This window comes from Pan troglodytes, chromosome 8 (genome assembly GCF_028858775.2).
Source record: "Pan troglodytes isolate AG18354 chromosome 8, NHGRI_mPanTro3-v2.0_pri, whole genome shotgun sequence".
In the NCBI taxonomy this organism is placed as follows: Eukaryota; Metazoa; Chordata; class Mammalia; order Primates; family Hominidae; genus Pan; species Pan troglodytes.
Window position 1 is genome coordinate 139,456,591 of NC_072406.2, and position 22,774 is coordinate 139,479,364.

The 22,774-nt window shown below is 46.2% G+C and overlaps 1 protein-coding gene across 7 annotated transcripts in view; it reads left to right on the forward strand.

Moving 5' to 3' along the window:
* DOCK1 (dedicator of cytokinesis 1) overlaps positions 1-22,774 on the forward strand; it is a 585,238-nt gene that overhangs the window by 430,350 nt on the left and 132,114 nt on the right. For all 7 annotated transcript variants that reach the window (XM_054659991.2, XM_054659996.2, XM_063782260.1 and 4 more), the window contains 2 exons: positions 8,069-8,147; positions 12,988-13,088. In XM_054659991.2, coding sequence (XP_054515966.1) covers positions 8,069-8,147; positions 12,988-13,088 — 180 coding nt within the window. The remainder of the gene's footprint in view (positions 1-8,068; positions 8,148-12,987; positions 13,089-22,774) is intronic.

Genomic DNA, 22,774 nt, shown 5'->3' on the forward strand with positions numbered 1-22,774 from the left:
AAGCTGTCACGTGGAAACTGCCAAGAGGGAGGGGGAGTCCACTTATGGCTCAGACAAGTGGCTAAAGGTGATATAGGAATGAGTTGTCTGCTTCTTGTTTTCTAGAGCCAGTTTCTGCTTCCTCCTTAGGAGAGAATTCTGGTTAAAGGCTATTAAGGAAAGGGTATACTGAAGCGGGTCCAACCTCCCATCTCGTCATGGTCATGGGCTGACTCAGTTTTTGTTGTTGTTGTTGTTTTTGTTTTTTGTTGTTGTTGTTTTTAGACAGAGTCTCGCTCTTGTTACCCAGGCTGGAGTGCAGTGGCGCAATCCGGCTCACTGCAACTTCCGCCTCCCAGGTTCAAGCGATTCTCCTGCTTCAGCCTCCCGAGTAGTTAGGATTACAGACGCCTGCCACCATGCCCGGCTAATTTTTGTATTTTTAGTAGAGATGGGGTTTCACCATGTTGGCCAGATTGGTCTTGAACTCCTGGCCTCTGGTGATCCACCCACCTTGGCCTCCCAAAGTGCTGGGATTACAGGCGTGAGCCACGGCGCCCGGCCCGGATTCAGTTTTTAAGTCTTCTCTGGGGTCCCTTTGGCCAAGAAGGAGTCTGTTCAGTCCGTTGGGAAACTTAGGATTTTATTTTTATTTCTCAATATTTATCCAAAATAATTGAACATAAGGACTTGAAGAGATATCTGTACACTGATGTTCATAGCAACATTTTTCACAGTTGCCAAAAGGTAGAAGTACTCAAGTGTCCATCAACAGATAAATGGGTGGTATACACGATGTGGCATATGCATCCCAAAGCCTCCATTTCCTCATTTGTAAAATATTGTGTGATTCATACCCCGCAAGACTTGTGAGCATGAAATAACATGATCTGTGTGAAAGCAATGACAGTGTCTGGAACTTAGGGGGTGCTCACCAAATGCTTAGCAGCAAAGCAGCAGAAACTAGAGGTGGTCGTGTGGGAGAGGATGGAGGAACCCGTGGCTGGGAACTGCCTACTTTCAGGATTTCTTACCTTTGGCCCACGACAATTCCTTGGCCAGGAATGCTGTTTTGGTGGAAACTGGGATGGTATGCATCCAGCACGTCACTCTGTTTAGCAGGCATCAGACTAGTAGACAAGGGCCCAGTAATCTCGGCTCATGGACACCCAAGTGGGGATGACACGGCCTCAGGCTAGAGCAGACGCACCCTGGGAATCCTCTATATTCTTGTTGGCATCACAGCCCAAGCCTGTGCCCAGCAGGGCTGACCAGAAGAAAGGTCTGGGGCATTTTAGGTTTTAGTTAAGAGTTTGATGGAGGCTTAAGCTTTTATTGATTTGAAAAAGAAAAGAAAGGGAATCTTGGAAAAAAGAAACTCTCTGTAGTGCAGACAGGAAATAATAGCAATGAAATCTTTTGGCTTTCCTGCTCCTGACCCCAGAGGTCCCTTCCTCGCTTTAAAATCCTCAGGCACCCCCTCCACCCCTGTTGCCCACAAGCAAATATGCAGACTCCAGAGCCCCGCATCCCCGTCTCTCACAGTCTGGCCCAGTTGATCTCTCTCACCTCATTCCCAAAACTTTCTAGTGACATTGATCTTCCCACCATTTCCCAAATCCATCCCCATCTGTCACAGTCTGGCCCAGCTGATCCCTCTCACCTCATTCCCAAAACTTTCTAGTGACATTGGTCTTCCCACCATTTCCCAAATCCCAAAGACACGAAGCAGATCCCACCCAGGCCCCCAGCTTTGCATTACTTTGCCCTTGTGATACTGGGGGACGTTCTTAGAAGTCACTTCTTTCCACATATATGGTTTTTGTTTCCCAGTCAAGGCCCCAAGGTAGGAAGTTTCTGGCCATGTGAGTCACCACCTGGATGAAGGAGCCACCCTGCCAAGTGTGGGGAGGTGCCAGGAGACGGAGTGGCTGAGATGAAGCATTCATTATCTCTCCTTCCCATGGAACTGAAGTGACATTCTCTGCATCTCTATTATCACTTCACCTCAACTTGCCTCTTCCCAGCATCCCTGAATTATGCAGAAATCATTTGAAGGCAAATTCCCAGCTACTGTTGCTAGACTCATTTTTCTGCAGGGATGGAGGAATGTGTTGCTAGACTCATTTTTCTGCAGGGATGGAGGAATGTGTCACTTTTAATTTGTTTCCTTTTTTCCCACCCATTTTGGGTAAAACATTGTGTTAAAAGATACATCGTCTCCACCCCCAAAGCAGCCTGTCTTCATGCCCAAGGGATTTAAATGCCCTCATATTGAAGTGTACAAGCTAATTATGTAACTTAAGGTAAGTTTAGGGAAGGAATTTACCCCCACAGCTTCACAATGTGAGAAATGGGGCTGTGCAAGCCGCTGGAAGTTCCCTGCCTTTCTCCACATTCTCCCTCTGTAGTAATGAGGCTCCTCATCTTTCTGTTTTATTGGCAGCAAACACTGGGTAACAGGGGTGCTAGAAGGGCCTGAGGCTCTGTCATAATCAAGGGCCTATAATTGTGCCAGGAGCCTGGAATAGTTAAATTGGTTCCTGATTACTTTTCACTTGCTAAGTTCCCCTCAGCTCAATTAACATATAATTATTTAGGACTATGCTACTTTTATTACTGGCACATGGCTTTCCAAATAGGCAGCTTTGGGGGATGATCTCCCTCTGGAGCCCACGCACTGCATCCATCCACCCGCCCTTTTTGTTCAAGAACAAAAGCAAGGCTGGCGAGACCTCCTCCAGAACCTTCATGCTGCGGAGAGGCTTGGACCTTGGCAGGTGCCTCCTGCAGGCAGAGCCTCGCCGGCCACACCAGCCTGTCTCCCAAAGACGCGCAGAACTGCAGAATTCACAGGGCTTGTCTTTCTCTTTTACCAAATGCGACTTTACATTTTGTAAGGTGTCAGTGGAGATCATATCAGTGTTCAGATAACTTTGTATCATGTGGTGATGCCTCTTCCTTACCTTTAATCTCAAAAATAAAAAAACAAAACCTGTAGGTTCAAAGTTCCAGGGAGCTTAGAGGCACTGGGGTGGAGTGCTTTCATTTGTCAGTGGAGAAGATGAGGATCTCGAAAACTTGAGCAACATTTTTTTTGTTTTAACATTTTTAAAATTCTATTTTAAATTGACAAATAATAATTGTGTATGTGTATGGTATGCAGTCGATGTTGTGATACATGCATTCATTGTGGAATGATTAAATCAAACGAATTAACATGTCTGTTCCCTCACATACTTCTCATCTCTTGGTGGTGTTGAACAACGTTCCGAAGGTCAGGTAGCTCCATGTTTAAATGGGCATGAAGCCATCGATAGATAGATAGACATACTTGAATTAAGACTTCAATTGTACAAATGTGTGTATGTGTAGGCTACAATTAAACTCATATTTGACACTGTCAAGAATTAGTAGTTTTTGTTTCTAATGGGGTTAAATGTCCAGGATAGGAAAGCTTACTGGTTTCTTGTTGCTTTAATTGCATTGGCTTGGGAGTGAACCCATCTCCCTTTCTTATTGGCCTCACATTTTTTTAAGTGGATAATGTTATGACAAGTTTGGTAAAAATGATGCTTCTGACTTCCTGTAGACAGGAATCAATTACCAAGAAGAGATAACATTTCTCTCCATTGAGCCATTAAAAATAAAATTCACAGGCTTCTAGACCTTATGGCTTTTTGAATCTTTTTAGGTTGACATAATTTGCCTGTGATTCTTTCTGGATTATTTATTTGTATGTTTGGTTTTATCTCCTGAATTTTAGATTACAAATAATCCTTCCATAGATTTTGACCATTTTTAGGACAGCATTCCTGAAAGCATTTAATTCTCACAGCATTTGTTATTGTTTTTTAGAAATTAATTAATTAATTCTCCTGGCTCAGAATACGACATAATTTATGTGGTTTACAAGGTGGTTGATCCCTTCCCCCTGAGTTTCTGGCATTTCTGGTGGAATCCCTAATGAGAAGTTTGCATAAGAAGAACCTGAAGAGAGCTGAATCCCACCGCAGAAAACCTACACGGTTTTCTGCAAGGACTCAGGGAGAGCCAGAGGCAACCAAATACTCTAGCCTCCCTGAGGCCTCTCATTTGGGCCAGAGCCTGACCTTCTGAGCCAGCTCTTTCATCCATTCATTCATTCACTTACTCTTCCATCCACTTATTCATTCATTCCTGTGTCATTTACCTAGTGAGCATATACTGTGTACCAAATGCTGACTTGGCACTGAGGACACTTAGGTGAACAAGCAGGTGTTGCCACTGCCTTCGAGATACCTATGCTTTACTCACAATCTGGAGGGCTTCTCTTACCTAAACCCAACTCCAGCAGTGTCCAGCACAGATAGAGTTGTCAGGATGCAGAGTCAGGCGCATTCATACCCCACACACCCTCGAATTGCCTGCTGGGCAAAGGACTATGATCCTGCACTGTGTGGAGCCCGTCATTTCGTTTGGCAAGGCATCCTCCCATCCAAACACTTGGCTTAGCTTGCGATCCTTCTCACATTCCTCTGTAACAGAAAGCGGATTGGTATGCAAAAGCTTCTAATATGATTTTCTTATTTATTTTCCCTACTTTCACATTTATTAGAAATAACTTATGAATTACAGTAACTAATAGATTTTTTTTTTTTTGAGATGGAGTCTTGCTCTGTCACCCAGGCTGGAGTGCAGTGGTGCAGTCTCGGCTCACTGCAACCTCTGCCTCTGGGGTTCCAGTGATTCTCCTGCCTCAACCTCCTGAGTAGCTGGGATTACAGGTGCACACCACCACGCCCAGCTAATTTTTTTTTTTTTTTTTGAGATGGAGTCTCACTCTGTCGCCCAGGCTGGAGTGCAGTGGTGCAATCTCGGCTCATTGCAAGCTCCACCTCCCAGGTTCATGCCATTCTCCTGCCTCAGCCTCCCGAGTAGCTGGGACTACAGGTGCCCACCACCATGCCCGGCTAATTTTTTTGTATTTTTTAGTAGAGACGGGGTTTCACCATGTTAGCCAGGATGGTCTCGATCTCCTGACCTTGTGATCCGCCTGACTTGGCCTCCGAAAGTGCTGGGATTACAGGTGTGAGCCACCATGCCCAGCCTGTAATTTTTTTTTTTTTAGTACAGATGGGGTTTCACCATGTTGGCCAGGCTGGTCTTGAACTCCTGACCTCAGGTGATCTGCCCGGCTCAGCCTCCCACACCACACTCGGCCGACTAATAGATTTTCTTACCTAAAAGTTAGTCTCTGGTTATGTTTCTTCTTGCCTCGTTGGGTGATTGGCCCGGGGCATAGCTGTGTTTCCGTCCCATCAGGTGTGGGCTGTAGGATATCATTTATGCATGTCCTGGAGGTTTCTGTGCAAGTGACGCAGCCCTTGATGCACTGAGCCCAAGCATCATCTGATCTTTGTTTACTGCACTGATTATGGTTTTATTTGATTTTTCCTTCAGTTTTCCTCATGCTACTTGAATTTCCACATTGTTTTTGTCCCGGCATTTTAAAAAATTTATAGGGAATCTGAATTACAGAATCTACCTCTCAGCCCTGCACTTTCTCAGTCGTCAGTTTCTTAAAAGGTTTTTGTTCAGCCTTCACATTATTTTAGCATGACATAGTTTTTTTTGTTTGTTTGTTTGTTTTTTTATTTGAGACAAGTCTCACTCTGTCACCCAGGCTGGAGTGCAGTGGCGCAATCCTGGCTCACTGCAAGCTCCGCCTCCCAGGTTCACACCATTCTCCTGCCTCAGCCTCCCAAGTAGCTGGGACTGCAGGCACCCGCCACCACACCCAGCTAATTTTTTGTATTTTTAGTAGAAACGGGGTTTCACTGTGTTAGCCAGGATGGTCTCAATCTCCTGACCTCGTGATCCACCCACCTTGGCCTCCCAAAGTGCTGGGATTACAGGCGTGAGCCACTGCGCCCAGTTGACATATTTCTTTAAGTCATTTTGAGAACTGTCTTTATTTAACTAGCTGCCATTGTCCCAGAGCTTAATTCGAAGCAGCATATTGCAACTGTTTGGGTGCTATCTTGAGGCACAATAATTACCCTATAATAATAATGTGTGTTTTAGTAAACTGGTCATTATTGTCATAGAGGGCTGGAAAGAGTGTCTTCTTAAAGCTCATAAGGACCCTAGGGTACTCTGCAAATAGCAGAGTTCTAAACCTGAAGGAAAAAATTAAGGGGAAAAAAATTGTGTTAGTGGTCAGAAGCCCTGTGTCCTTACGCATCACGGCACAGCCCACCCTGTAATGACAAGAAGGTGTTGTATTCCACTGACACTTGGGGGCTTTTCTGTGATCCCGGGGGTTGCTGCGTGTACATCCTCAGAGGCTCTCTCAGCACAGTTACCAAGGGTCAGGTGGGTTACTTAGACCATCTCTCTAGCTCATACTTTGTACTTCTGGGGGCTGAAGGTGACAGGACAGACCCCATCCCAAGACTGGGGGGCTGATTAGAGTTGCCAGGCATCCCGTATATACAAAGCATGTCCTGAATTTTGCAACTTTTGTCCTGGATCCTTTATTAATTTGTCAGGATGCTCTAAATGTCCTGTATTCAGCTTTTTTTTTTTCTAATCAATTACAGAATTCAGCAATAAGAGCTATTATTCAAATTTAACCGGGCATCCTATATTTGCAAAATCTGGCAACCCTGCGGCTGAGGAATGTTGCTGCTCAGCCTGTGTTCTTGGTTAATGGACAAGGCAGCAATGCCCGCGTCCCTCCATTAATAGTCACTTAGAAACACTAATTCCTCCTTTCTGGTTATATTTTAATGTCTCCAGGGAAGAAGTCAAATAACTCTGCCTGCAGTTTTCTTTAGTGACCAAAATTGCAAACTCTGTCACAGGCCCTTTGTCACAGCTGTTTTGGTCCCAGAGCTAGCCGATAGGTTTCTTGATGAAATAATGTCTGCGAATCCCTTTCTCAGAGCGGCACGCAGTGTGAGCGTGAGAGAATCTGCAGTGACAGCGGGTGATGGGCGGGAAGTAGTGGTGGCAGGTGGCGATGGAGACCTCCTTAAAACCCCAGGTGGTGAATTTCTTCTTCCCTCCTCCCTGGCTCACTGCCTTTTAGCGGCTGTGACATGGCCAGGGCGTGGGGAGCTTCGCCAGGCACGCTTAGCTGAAGAGATAACGCTGTCAGAGGACAGCAGTTACTAGTAAGTAACCTACATTTCCCTTCTACTCTGACTGCTCCCTGCTGTCTAAATAGAGAAAGTGGAATTAAGTTTATCATCTGTGACCTCATACTAATTCCTCTTACATCCTGCCTTTGTGCAAAGGGAAAAGGGCCATTTAAAAAGTAGTGGACGAAGCTTTAGTATTGTAAACACTTTCAAGCGTTATAAAACAAATCTGTTGAATGAACAAGCATGTGAGAGTTGGTATTCTAGAGTCACGTGTGATCGCCCAAATTGTATATTTCATTACAAAAAGTATATAAAGTCATGGTATTATAGAGTGTTAAAGTTATACTTTATCAATGAATCAAGAAATTAAAATTTCTGAGAAAATTCTTGTCAAATCACTTTCATGTCTACTAAAGCTTTTAACTTCTTCTCTAGTAAAATAGTGGTCAAAATTAGCATGTGGAAAGTAGGCCAATGATACCGAAGTCGTAAGCCATGCTTCCAAGCCTAGAGATATTGCAGCAACCTCTTCCAAGCCTGACAGCTCCTTGCGAAGAGTGCTTTCAAATGGGTAACTTGAAAAAGCCAGCTAAGCAAAGATCAATGGAATCATAGAACATTAAGACATGGCAACTTGAGAAAAAGATTTAATTTGCACCTTTTTTTTTCTTTTATTTAATTAGATTTTTTTTTTAAGTCATACTTTTCAAATGTTACTTTCAGAAGCTGTTATTTTGGTCTGTTTCTTTCATCCTGCATGTGCTAATTTCCTTGATTAATTTGGAGAACATCTGCATATAATTCCGTGATCTTTTCATTGGCAAAACCTCACAGCTTTGCGCAAGACTTGGAGAGTTCACATTCCAGACAGTCTGGGATTGTATCTAATTGAAATGCCAAACCTACCGAAGTGCCAGAGCGTAAGTGTGTAATTATGTAATTTTCTCTTGATCTTTCAGAGTCTTCCTGCGAGCAATTAATCAGTATGCAGATATGCTGAACAAAAAATTTCTGGATCAAGCCAACTTTGAGCTACAGGTAAGAGAAGAGGTAGACACGACCTTTGTGGAGAAATCATGTTAAAACAAATTGCTGGTCCGAGCCAATATCTTACAGTATTTCTAATCCTTGAACTTAATTGGTCTCCCATCCAAGATGCGGAAACAGAATTTGTAGTATGTACTATTGGAACCTGAGGAGTGAAAATTATGCCTTTGGAGTATTCGCTTAATTTAGCAAGGAAAGAGATAGAGTTGTTTCAGAGAGAAGCTATTGAATCAGAGTGACAAGAAGGGACTCTCCAAGCAGGGAGGCCACCAAGTCCCAGTGTGTGTATCTGCCAAGATTGTCTCAGCCCATCTTACTGTGGAGGGAGGATCAGCAGAGGAGGAGACCCAGGTCTGCACCTCGAGCTCAGCTTGCTTTTGTAACTCTGTGTTCCCCCCATATCCTCTCTGGGCCTTGTGCTACTAGCAGTGGCTTTTACCAGGCCAGAGACCCTGCCCCCCAGACCCCATGGTCCATCAGAAATGCTCCTTTGGTGAATGCAGTGTGAGAGAGAGAGAGAGTGTGTGTGTTTGTGTGTGTGTGTGTGTGCACGCATGCATGCTGTAAGGATTGATTTTGCCTGGCCTGATTTTTGTGTGTGTGTGTGTGTGTGTGTGTGTGTGTGTGTGTGTGTGTGCATGCATGCTGTAAGGATTGATTTTGCCTGGCCTGATTTCTTACTGTGCATCCAAAATGTGTGGCTCTCACTTCCATTGTACTCTGGATGTGTTTCTGCTAATAATGATTTTATCTGTCATTATTATTAGTTTATTTTAGTAAAGTATACAAATTTTTGAAAAGCATGCAGATACAAATGGCATGTTTATTTCCTGGGCAAGATGATTCACTCTCTCAAAAGGAACCCGAAGGATTTTTGTTCACCCATTGGGTGATCCAACCCCAAAATAAGTTACCCAATAGCAGATAATAAGTTTACCCAATGCTCTTTCATTTGCATTGCCCTTATTTTTATAATTTTTTAATTTTAAATGTTTATTGTATTGGCATTACAGGATATAATTAGATAATATATCAGGTGCCATATATCTAAACATGTTACTTGTTTATAAAATTTTTTATCATTTTCTCTGCTGAATGCCTGTTTTCATATGTCATAATAACATACTTTCTCTTTATACAATATATATGTGCTGAATATCAGTTTAGCAGGTAAAATAGGAAACATTCCTTCCTAACCCTTTGCTGCCTCTCACTGCCCCTCTGCAGGGATAACTTTTAACTCATTGTTCTGAATTCTTTGTCACACTTTCAGCATTTATATGGGCCTGTGTGTGTTTTCTTTTGGCCTTTAACATGAACTGGATCATACCCTGTGTTTTTCAGCTCTGTCATATTCCACGATATGAATGTACCAACATTTATTTAGCCATTTCTGCACTGATAACCTAGAGGCTGTTTCCAGGTGTTTACAATCACAGGCTGTGCTACCGTGAGGGCTGTGATACATGTGTGTCTTAGTACATGCATTGCTATGGAAAAGGTTGATCTCTAGGCCAAATGATATGACATTTTAAGTTTGATGGAAAATTATCAATTTCCTTCCTAACATGATTTTAGCAATTTGCCACCCCACCAACCTTGTTTGAGAGCAGCCACTTTCTATCTAGAATCTTCTTCAACACTGATTTCTTTAAAATGATTGATTTTTGTTTTTATTGTCATTTTTCTGATGATTATTTAGGCTAAGAATACTTAGTGGCCATGTGGGTTTCTGCTGTGAATTCTCTGATCATTTCTTCTCACATTCGTATTTGGCTGTCTTTTTTATAAGTTGGAATTCTTGATATAGGCTAGGCATGGGTTTAGGCTTATCATATAGAAATATTTCATTTTTCTGTAGTGAAATCTGTTATTTCTTTTACAGCTATCTGGTTTCATGTTTTACTTGGCAAATCTCTCCTTGCCTTAATATTATATACTTCTAAATTTTACTGTTTTGTGTTAGTTAGGATCTGCTAATACCTGTGTGGTTTTGTGTTTTTGTTTTTGTTTTATCTTTCAGGTGTTTAATCCATTTGGGATTTCTGTAGTTAGTATAGGGGTAAGGATCTAACTTCACTTTTTCCCACGTCATTTCATGAATAGATGACTCTTTCCCCAATGATTGGAAATGCTACAATTAACATAATTATATATGTATGTGTGTATAAATTCCATTTTCTGTGTTATTATCCTAGAGGCTTAATCCTTATACCTTTGTACCCAGCTAGCAGAGTCGCTCCTTTTCCACTCGTTTTCTACTGCAGAATTATCTTGGCTGTTTTTGTGCATTTCCTGTTCCATTTGGAGTTTAAAAGCAGATAGCTGAGTTTCTCTTTTAAAAACATACTGCTTGGATTTTAGCTGGAATCCCATTGAACTGATAAATAAATTTGGAGTAAGTTTATGGTATTTGAGGGAATACTTTGCAGTATTTTTTTCCCCATCTCATACTAGACTATTTAAGTATTTGTTTTGCCATTTTTCTGGTTTTTTTTCTAGGTCAGGTCTCACACATGACTTGCTGGGTAGATTCCCGTGTGTTTTAGTTGTGGCTGCTCTGGTGGGGGAGCCTGTTTCTCAACATGTTGGTTCTCCCTGGCTTTCGTCCTGTTTCATGAGGATGGCCCCTTGGACTCTCACCGTGAGCCCGCACACCTTACAAGCCACGTGCTTCAGGGCCCACATCGAGCGTCGCCCCTTGGCAGGTGTGACACACATATTTATTGTTGTTTGAGGAGGGTTTAGCAGGAATCGCTGCCTGCTGTCGGCTGCATTCTGAGAGTCACAGTCAGGGGCCCATCTAGCCTACGACCCATGTCTGCATGTACCCAGCACAGATCTTAATTTAAACACCACCGTCACCACCATGAGTGCTCTGGCTCAAAGGCAGCCCTGGTCCTATGTAGGAAAAGAAAGAATTAGGAGTTGGTGAAGCTGTCATTTAAAAAGAAGCATTCGTGTTTTGTTGTTGTTGCTGTTGCTGTTGTTGTTGCTGCTGCTGCTGCTGCTGTTGTTGTTAAAGGGAGCAGGTAGAAATGAAGATCTGTTGTGGGTCCTTGCAGGCATGGGTCCTATTCTGGCTGAGCCCCTGACCATGAGTCTCAGAATACAGGTGGCTGCAGCCAGTGATTCCTGCCGGTGCTGTGGCAAGGCTGAAATCAGTCCCAAAAACAAAAGGAACGACTTGTATTTTATTGACTGGCACTCCCCTTTCTTTATAAAGGGGGCTAAAAAAAGAGAGCCCCATTGTGGGCTCTGAGGTTGGGGGTGCCTGGCTCAGACCCCCATTCTGCTTCATGTGTTACCTGTAGCTTTGGGCTGGTCTCTAAATCTCAGCTCTGCAATGGGGATAACAGCACCTACTTGGTTATTCTGTGGTAATCAAATGAGCTGGTGTATCACTATAGAAAGTGTGCTGTTCATGGGAAGTGTTGGATAAATGCAAGCCCAACAGACTTTTCTCAAATCCTGCAAATGCTCTTAAATTTCCCCTTGCTTCTCAGGCAATTAAAAATAGAGTCAATATAATGTTCACACTTTATTTTTATAGAACTCTTTGCAGCTATCTCCTTTGATATAATACATATTATCCCTGGTTTGTAAATGAGAAAACTGAGACCTACAACTTTCTTCTTCTAAAGGCCATGGTCTTTTAAACCGCATATATGTAGTCCATAAACCCTTGAAATATGGGTTTATTGAAACAAGAAATGTTTGATCTTTTTACATTTGTTTTCCTTGTCTAGTGTATGTATGATTTGGGGGTAAAGAGTCCTAAATTATGGAAATCTATACTGTTCTTAAGTGAGGAGCTTCATAATTACATTAATAAAAGCTAACATTGGCCAGGCATGGTGGCTCACACTTGTAATCCCAGCACTTTGGGAGGCTGAGGGAGGTGGATCACTTGAGGTCAGGAGTTCAAGACCAGCCTGGCCAACATGGTGAAACCCCATCTCTACTAAAAATACAAAAATTATCCAGGCGGCCGGGCGCGGTGGCTCACGCCTGTAATCCCAGCACTTTGGGAGGTCGAGGCGGGCGGATCATGAAGTCAGGAGATCGAGATCATCCTGGCTAACACGGTGAAACCCCGTCTCTTCTAAAAATACAAAAAATTAGCCGGGCGTGGTGGCGGGCGCCTGTAGTCCCAGCTTCTCAGGAGGCTGAGGCAGGAGAATGGCGTGAACCCGGGAGGCGGAGCTTGCAGTGAGCCAAGATTGCACCACTGCACTCCAGCCTGGGCATCAGAGCAAGACTCCGTCTCAAAAAAAAAAAAAATTATCCAGGCATGGTGGTGCACACCTGTAGTCCCAGCTACTCAGGAGGCTGAGGCAGGAGAATTGCTTGAACCCAGAAGGCAGAGGTTGCAGTGAGCCGAGATCATGCCACTGCATTCCAGCCTGGGCAACAGAGGGAGACTCCATCTCAAAAAAAAAGAGCTAACATTGATGAAGTTACACATGCTCTGTACCGCCTTAAATTCTGTGCATATATTTACTTCTTTGATCTTCTGAGCACTCCTATAAGATAGATACTCTTGAAATTCACATTTTATCCATGAGGAAACTGAGGCAGAGAGAGGTTAGAGTCTGAGTAAATGGCAGAGCCGGGATTTGAATATGTGCACCGTGACCTCTGAGCCCACACACTAAGGCCTGAACTACACCGTGGGTGGCTGGTTAGCAACATGTATAGAGTGAGTGTGGGTTTTTTTTTTAACTTTTCAGAAGTGTGTGCTGAGCAAATGATAAATGTCTGAGAGCATTGTTGAGATCCTATATCAAGCTGTTCAACAACTTAGCATCTCCTCCTTTTTGGTTTTCAGCTGTGGAACAACTACTTTCACCTGGCTGTTGCTTTCCTTACTCAAGAGTCCCTGCAACTGGAGAATTTTTCAAGTGCCAAGAGAGCCAAAATCCTTAACAAGTAAGTTCTCATCTAGCTCTGAAACTGCAGGCAGGAGCCTCCAACTCTAATCGCATAATTTTCATGTCGTTTCTAAGCCAACTTGATACAAATTGAGATGTAATCACGGTGTAATGAAAGGGTGGTTTTAAATCACCAATCAGGTATTGCCTTTTCTAACCCACGAATCAAGATCTAAAATTGCAGGACTCATCCTGGAAGGTTCCAGGTCAGTGTAATCCAAGACTATTAGTGCAACGCAGAATTTCAGCTTCCGGAGATAATTCCTTTTGCTATGCACTATTCTGATGTCATTTCACATGTGGTTGACTTTATTGCTTAATTCTTCAATTCGAAAGGAGCTTCTGATGAAAGCTCTTGGCTGTATTGGGATTGTTGAACAAGACTCACTGGGGAGTTAGAGCTATCGGGGTTCCTTCTTGGCAGCAGATAACCCCTGTCTTCTTCCGGGCAGGAGCTTTGAATGGACTGAAGTGGCACCTTCTATCATTGTAAATAAACCTCTCCAAAGCTCCATGAAAGCCGAGATCCTTGCCGGCTCCTCCAGCTCTGTAACCCCAGTTTGCATCATGCACCGCTCATGACTCAGTATCAAGAAGCACCATTGTTGCATGGGTTTCCTTCCCCTGTTTGGACACCCGGAGGGTCTTGCTTCGTCTCTTTCTGCCTCCGTTTCACTAATTTCTCACTGCTGTCGGTGTTCCTTTCATAAGTCCTTTTGAGAAGAGTTCTGAAATTGCTTTGGTGTTGCCATCAGTCTCTGTCATTTTATAAATACCTCTGCAATATCTCGACTGTTCTAAGGCTTGGCCAACTCCATGCTGCTAGCTGAGGTTAGAGATTCCAGAAAGAGTTTCAGAAGGTGGCAGCTGCTCTTATATCCTGTGAGTCTGTATCTCACTTTCAAGGCAAATCCAAAGCACATCATCTCTGGAGAGTAAGAATTATAGTCATGAGCTGGGCTCTGGTGCTCAGCCAGTAGTGGTAATACCAGCTACTTGGGAGGCTGAGGCAGGAAGATCACTTGAGCCCAGGAGGTCAAGGCTGCAGTGCACCGTGATCATACCTGTGAATTACCGTGCACTCCAGCCTGGGCAACATGGCAAGACCCCCTTTCAAAAAAAAAGAAAAGAAAGAAAGAATTATAGTCACGCACTGCATAACCACAAACTACATGCTGTATTTTTACTGTAACTTTTCTTTGTTTAGATACACAAATACTCACCATTGTGTTACATTTGCCTGTGGTATTTATTGTAGTCACATGGTACATTACAAACATGTTGTACAGGTTTGTAGACTAGTAACAGTAGGCTATACCGTATGGCCGAGGTGTGTAGTAGGCTGTAGTATCTCAGTTTGTGTAAGTTCACTCTGCAGTGTTCACACAACGACAAAATCACCCAGTGACATATTTCTCAGAACATATCCCTGTCATTAAGCAAAGCATGAGTATATTTCAGCAAACCATTTACTCAGCCTGTACTTTATGTCAGTGACTTTCTAAGCATTTCATGTGCATTTTTCTTCTATAATCATTAAAAAGCAAAACCATTCCTTAGGCCCTCGTATCTGCCCTAGTTTCTAGATGAGGAAGGTCACACACAGTGACCGAGCCACTTGGCCAGTCCCACACCTAGAATGTGGCAAAGCAGCATTCTAATCTAGGCGATTCAGGGCCCACGATTTTCACCTGGGCTGCTTTTAGAACCTTCGAGCTTTTGGTCTGCACCTATCTAAGTAAAGATCACCTTTCACCTGGCCATCTTTCCTTCAGGCCTCCTCAGCTGGGTGATTCCTGCCTGACAGCCATCTGTGTAAACAGTGATCATTGTTCAGAAACAAGAAATGCACTTGCTGAGCCAAGCACTGAGAATGGTGTAGGCAGAGTGGGTGCTCGCCTGTGACTACCGAAGCGGCACGCAGCAGCTGCAGCCCACCACCTCGGGGCCTGCACAGGTGTCTGTCGCTCGTCCTGGCTTCCAGCATCAAGAGACAGACTTCTCCAGACTGCATCTTCTGGAGACTGTCTCAGCAGGGGTGTGGGCTCCTGCTTTGTGGAATGCACGCTCCCTCAGGGCCCAGGGGAAGGGAGGGATGGTGCTTTGTAATTGTTGCTGTTCTTGTTGATTTGCCTTTGTGCTGGGAATTGTAGTGCAGACGGTAGTGACAAACACACACAAAGCACAGTGCGGCACAACGCACTTCAACGCACTGTAATCCACCAGGTGCGGACACACCTCCTTCAGCACACACCCCTTGTTGTCCCGTCCAGCAAAAGGACAGCTCGGCCACAGCAGGTGAAGCCACCTGCCCACATGTCCAGCGCCCGCTGTGGGGTGAAGCTGGGACCCGAGCCCAGCCCCAGCTCCTGGCCTTGGAGATGCCTGCGGGAGAAGAGAGGTGAATTTAAACTGGAAATCTGCCTCAAAAGAGCTGGCATCTTCTTAGTGGTGGGGCCGAGCACCCCGCAAGCCCCAGCAGGGCAGCTGTGTGCTGGGCCCTTCCTTCTGTGGGTGTGAGTGTTAAGAGCCTAAGGCAACATCAAGACATGCACTAACAGCGATGCGGTGGCTCATACCTGTAATCCCAGCACTTTGGAAGGCCAAGATGGGAGGATAGCTTGAGTCCAGGAGTTTGAGACCAGCCTGGACAACACGACAACACCGCCTTCTCCACAAAAAATACAAAAATTAGCCAGGTGTGGTGGCACGCACCTGTGGTGCCAGCTACTCAGGAGGCTGAAGCGGGAGGATCTCTTGAGCCCGGGGGGTCGGGGCTGCAGTGAGCCATGATCACACGACTGCGCTCCAGCCTGGCTGACAGAGTGAGACCGTCTGTCTCAAAAACCAAAACGAAAAGAAAAAAAACATTAACCTCGAAGGGCCTTTGGCTACTAAAGAAAACGTTTGCTTCCCACGTAGTGGCGTGGATTCAGAAGCTTCAAAGCCACGGAAAATTAAACACAGCCAGCTGGTGTCGCCCCCTCAGGAGCCACCCAGGGCGTCTACCTAGGGCTTTCGTATTCTCTTTGTCACAACGATAGCAACAGGAGACTCTGGATTTCCCCCAGGAAAGTCCCCAGGCAGTTCAGAAGTTGTCTTTGCAAGACACTGGCAGGACAGCCTCAGGGCTTTGTGCTGTCTGAGGGGCCTCTCCAGGGGCATGAGTTCTGCTCTGCTTGTGGAGGTGACAGGAGATCCAGGACAAAGCCCCCGGAGCCTGAGATAAGGCTGCCTTGACCTTCAGGCCGCGCGGCACACACGTGTGGAGGGTCAGCCCTATTTGTAGTCTTCATGCCACTTGATAAGCCTTCAGCCCTTCATAGTCCATTTGCAAATTTTATTTCTAAATAGCAAAACCTGCATAAGAAATACATGACGATGTCCTACCCCAATGCTTAAATTTTCTCAGGCACATACAGTGCCTAGAAATGTGATTTGTTTAAAATTGTCTGCGTAAAAGGGATTCAGTGCCCACTCTGTGCTCAGTCGGGCCATGGTCCCGGTGCTGGGGACAAAGACACAGACCTCATGACGAAGAAGGTCATGGTCTAGTGGGGTAAATGGAGAAGCAAAAATAATGAGTGGAGTGGGGCATGCATGGAGTGGTGACGGAGGGCCTTGGCAGCCCGGAGACAGCCTGTGGGGCTCAGCCGTGGGAGACAGAGGCCTCCTGGCAGCTTGGGCTTCCCGGCTGGGTGGTGAAGGCAGCTGAGAGGTTTGCTACGGGACATCGAGTGCCAAAGGGCATGTCACCATCTACGTATGAGCAGAGACATGATCTGGGTTGTCGAAGTGTAAGGGAGCAGCTTGGAGCTTGGGGCAGGGTGTGGGGGCTCGTGGTCTGGGAGTCAACCTCACACTCTGGGCAAATGATGGGCGCTGACTTGGAGCCCCGTGGAGCATGATGCATGCACCTGTCTGTTTCTAGGGGGAAAGGCATGTGGTATAAAGGTGGAGCCATGACACACCCACTTAGTAGGCTCAGCACTGCCTCCATCTGGGGCCTGTCTCTTACTCTAGGGCTTGTGAATCCAACCTAAGGCATCTGAGGGAGCATCCCCAACCTCTCAGCCTTCCCTTCCCTTCCCTTCCCCTCCCCCTTGCAGCTCCTCACCTCTGCTTGGTCCACAGCTTTGTGGCTCAAAACAATAGAAATTCCAGCATCAGGAAACCTGCCTGCTCCATCCTCCTAATGACTGAGGTTGGGGAGATAATTAGGATTTCCATTCTAAAGACATTCCCCAAAGTGCATGGGAGTAAATAAAAGAATGCGCCATACCACGCAGAGAACTGATTATGTCAGACCCAAATTGAGTATGAGATTCGCCAGTGTACCACAAAATAAATAACCCCTAGGAATCAAGTCCATAATATGAAAATTTAACTGGCTCAACCTTCAGACATCCTTGGTGCTAGTGACTCCCAAGGAAGGACAGAGATGTCAACAGAATTCTAACCCTGACCGGCAGCTCTTCCTCCCATCCCAGCCCCCTAGCCTTTTTTACATTATTGGGGCTCAGGAAATATGTCTAAAATGTAAAAGGGATGACTTTTGATTAGCAGCCAGCTTGATAATTTTGTTATGTAAGACACGTGCATCCTGGTGTGGGGCAGTGTGTTGAATGACTGCAAAGGAGCTTCTGTGTTCAGGACCGGAAGAGGAACAGGGTTCATGAATTGGGCCTCCCACATATCTAAGCATAAAATGCTCACTTAAAATTTCAGCGCAAGAGGTTAAGTTTGATGGCAAAGTCCAGCTCAGTGCAGAGAGACCATCCACAAAGACCTCCCCACCTGGTCCCTAGGCTGTTTTCAGTTTTGGCAGGGGCGGGGGGGTTGTTTTTGTTTTTGTTTTTTTGTAATTATAGAAGTCTGCAGTGTTCTAAGAGGATAGGTTTCACAATTGGACCAAAATATCCCCATCTGACCAAACACTGGGTTCTGCAGAATCTTCTCCAGAAGATTATGTCAAACTCTAGATACTACCTTTAAGGAAACTAACAGGAAATAAACATGCCGTGCATGCCATTTTGCACCGTGACCTAATCAGAAGCTGCAATTGTATATTCCTGATTATAACAGGAGATACGATCAATTTAATTTGTGTCTGTGCTAATTTTTTTCAAGAGACTGAAATTATTCAAAATTAAATTCACTTATTAGAAGGAGACTCAGGGAGTTAGACTTAACAAGTGGTGACCTGTGCCAACTTCAAGTCAGAAAAGCTCACTGTGTCCCACATGCACCGGTGGTGTTGTTTTTGAGGTCCCACCCCCTCTCACCTCTTTAGGAACCCACCAGTCTTTCCCATGAAGTTAAAAATGCCTCACTCCAGCCATCAGCTCCCTCCAGCTTCCTTTAGGTCCATCTCAGCCCTTTCCTTGTCTCCTTTCCCCACCTCCCACCCACTCCGATGCTGGCTCCGGGCACTGCATTCCCCCAGAACCTCAGCCAGGTCCTGGCTGCCCCCAAGCAGATGGAGGGTGTTCAGCCCCCTAGATGCTCTCCCCACATCCTCAACATGTTTCTTCTTTCCCTCCATCTCAGAACATGCTTTTCTTTGCTCTCAGGACTCTCCTGAGCTTTTCTCCAAGCTTTTTGGTGTCTGCTCTCTCTTGTCAGATTCCTACCCCTGCACCCCAGCATCAAGTGGCGGTGGGGGTTCCGCACACCTTGGTCTTAGGCCTTCACATTCTATTCTCTTTCCTTAGGAAAGCATTTTTCAAACTGCAGGTCTCAACCTTTGATTGGGTCAGAATATTCACTTAAAGGGCCATCATATCCATTTCCTAGGCTGGTCTGCCGTAACAGTGAACACAAACCGGGTGGCTTGAATTGACTGTCTCACAGTTATGGAGGGCAGAATTCCCAAATCAAGGTGTGGGCAGTGTTGGTTCCTTCTGGAGGTTCTGAGGGAGAAGCTATTCCCTGCCTCTCTCCTGGCTTCCGGTGGCTGCCCCGGTCTTTGGCATTCCGTGGCTTGTGGCTGTGTCACTCCAATCCCTGCCCCATCTTCCTGTGGCCTTCTTCTTTGTGTCTTCCTATGTGTCTGTGTCTCTCAATCTCCCTCTCCTTATAAGGACACAGGTCACTGGATCCAGAGGCCACTCTACTCCAGTATGACTTCATCTTACCTTGAGTAGTACATCTGCAAAGACTCTATTTCCAAATAAGGTCACAGTCATGGATACCAGGGTTTAGGACTTCAACATAGCTTTAAAGGAGACACAATCCAACCCACACTAGTCATGACCAATAGACTTTTCTTTTTTCAGTGAAATAGAATCTAGGAAAAAATATCAGCATTCATTGCAGGCAGTAAGGTTAAGCATCATTTCATAAAACTTTATACACATACATGTATATTAATATCTGTGCTGGTTAATACATGTATTTGTTATGTCAGAAAAGTTTATGAAACTTAAAAAAAAAGTGACGGCGGCAGGGGTGCTTTAAAAAAAACCTGCCTCCTGCAGCCTCTGCTCACAGTGCATCCCCCTCACCCCCTGGTCTCTCAAACAGGAGCCAGCTCTGTGTTCTGTAGCCCCCCCGCCACCAGGCACTCACCTACTCCCTCCCTGCCACAGGGCCTTGGCGCCTGCTGGTCCTCCTGCCCAGAATGCTCTTCCCTACCGTCTTCGTCCAGATTTCATCTCTCCTTCTTCAAATCTCAGAGCAAATATTATTGTCCTAGAGAACTCCTGCCAGAGCCAAGCTGAGCCCACTGTTACATTTTCTCACAGTTCCCATGTTTTCCCTATAAAGCCATGATCCTGGCTTTCGCAAAAACAATTCCTCTGTTTATCTATACATGTTTATCTTGTGTGATTATTTTATTAATGTTCGTCTCTCCTACCATGCTCATAGCCCACTGTGGTTTGTGAGTCTTGTCTGTTCTCCATATCATAGTAATATTAATATTCCAATATGAATATTCATATTTCCACATTAGCTTTGTGTCTGGCCCAAGTGCTCAATAAATGTTCACTAAATGAATCGATCTAAATGACCATTGCAACCATGAGAGGAATATTGTGCCCAGCCTGAGATTTTAAAGGAAGGACCTAGCGTGGCTCCAGTGCTTGCCAGATAGACAGGGACATCATCACTCTCTTGTTGTTCACAAAAGCCTAGGATTGAGCACCATGCACCATTCTCGCAGCACTACAGATGAGGAGACTGAGGGTCAGAGTGGTCAAGTAAATTGCCTGGTGTGCTTAGATTCAGGCTCAGGCTGGCCTTACCCCTAAGCCTGAGCTATCACTCGGGGGTATGTTTCTTGGAGTGAAGGTGCAAGAAACCAGGTGCTAAGATTAGGCCACAGGGACCAAATTCACATGATTTTATGTCCGGGTTACAGCCTGGATGTGGGATCCCAGATCTCCCTGGGCGATAGGAAGTGTGCCTCCTAAGCATAGGTTCTCCTGCTCACTCACACCGTGGGTGGGCTCAGGTAAGAAGCTCCAGGCAGACCACAGTGACCCCAGCTCTAGGCCATCCTGGCTCGGTGGAGTCGGGCATGTGTGTTCCCCACTGTGAATCTCAGCTCTTATTGAGAAAATGGGCACAGAAATGTCAGCTTGCTCAGCTCATAGTCTTATTCCAAAATCAAGTGAAAGGAAAGCACTTTGAAAGATGCGACGCTGTGTCGTGCTGTGGAGGCACGGAAAGTCCCTGTCCTGGGGGTGCGTGCTGTGGGTGTGGGAGTCTGAGGACTTGGATTCTCTACTCTCCTTCCTGCTGAGGATGGCCATGTCATTTTGCTTCTCTCCTCTATGACTAGTGCAGTCTCCTCGGCTGTTTATTGCTAGAGAGGAACTTAGTTATGGTCCCCAGGGCTGCCACCAGCCCGGGGTTCTGCTTCCAGGCAATAAGCTTTATTAGCCCTACGCTCTCAATTATCCTTTTTTCCTCCTCCATGGGAAGAACGAAGAAATGGCTTGGGAAGCCCCCTTGAGATCTGGTGACAGCTGTGACTTTATTTGGGGATTACTCTGGGGCATGTATAGATTCATCAAAGCTCCCTTCTTATTAAAACCAAGGAAAAGATCCCTCTCACTGCCAGGGACCTCCAGCCGGCCCTTCCCCTCACAGCTCCCCACTCTTCCTCACTGCCGCTGCTCCAGGCCGCTGCTCCCTTGTCCTATTTGACAATTAAAACCCGCATCTTTAGCACCTTGATGCCCGCAGGCCCGGCTCTCCTGAGGGGTGGGCTCTTGTATCCTTGCTAATCCCCCAGTTCTCAAATACTGCCAGCAACTGTCATCTTCCACCTACAGGACAGTAAAGTCTATCTGAGCATGGAAATCCCTCACCCCTCAGCCTCCTTCACCACCCAAGGGAGAAGCGCTGTGCAGGGAGGCGGGGAGGGGTGGGGAGCATCCGGGAGGGGTGGGGAGGAGCGGGGAGGGGGAGCCTCCGGGAGGGGTGAGGAGCATCGGGGAGGGGTGGGGAGCATCGGGGAGGGTTGGGGAGGAGCGGGGAGGGGTGGGGAGCATCGGGGAGGGGTGGGGAGAAGTGGGGAGCATCGGGGAGGGGCGGGGAGGAGCGGGGAGGGGTGGGGAGGAGCGGGGAGGGGTGGGGAGCATCGGGGAGGGGTGGGGAGCATCGGGGAGGGGTGAAGAGGAGCGGGGAGGGGTGGGGGGGGGGCAAAGAGGATGGGGAGGAGCGGATGCACCTGGCCTCCCAGATCCAGATTGTGGTGCCAGCTCTGGAAACACGGCAAGTCACTCCTGAATTACCCACACCGCAAGTGGAAAATCCACTGCACCTGAGTCTCCTGTACTTTAGGATGTCTGAACTTTAGGATTTCCCTGGGATCATTATCATTCTAATCATTCTGGGACCTGAGAGAAGTAACTGAGTCGGGGGCCAGCAAGGCACAGACACTGATGAAGTTCATCCTAGCATTGGGCCGTTTTTTTTTTTTCTTGAGACAGAGTCTTGCTCTTTCGCCCAGGCTGGAGTGCAGTGGCGAGATCTCAGCTCGCTACAACCTCCGCCACCCAGGTTCAAGCAATTCTTCTGCCTCAGACTCCCAAGTAGCTGGGATTACAGACATATGCCACCACGCCCAGCTAATTTTTGTATTTTTAGTGGAGATGGGGTTTCACCACGTTGGCCAGGCTGGTCTTGACCTCCTGACCTCGGGTGATCCACCTGCCTCGGCCTCCCAAAGTGCTGGGATTACAGACGTGAGCCACCGCACCTGGCCTGGGCCTTCCTATTTTGAGGGAATCATCCCAGAATGAGAAGAACTCTGTGTAGCTGGGATGTGAGAAGCATGTGCAGAGCTTGAGTGGGTCAGTACATGCTAGGCCGATCCCACTGTGAGCATTTCACCTCTGCTGGGGGACATGGGCGCAGGGGGTGTTTGTGTTCAGGGGGGCCACCTCTTTCTGATGCCACTTTCCTGGGCTTGTCCAACACCTGCTTGGCTGGAAGGGGACTCACCCACCTGCACAGCGAGAACCTCACCAACCTCAGAGGAAAGATTAGAACAGGGCTTCGCCACAGTTTTGCTTTCTGTGTGTCCCACCCCTGGGAAATGCTGCAAGGACGTCAGCCTGCCAGGTCACCCTGCAGCCAACTGCATCCTTTCCCAGCCCTGGCCGCAGCAGCTGCTGGGATCCCTTTGTCATTAGTGCAGGAGCAAAATGGGAATGGGGGAGCCAGCACTAC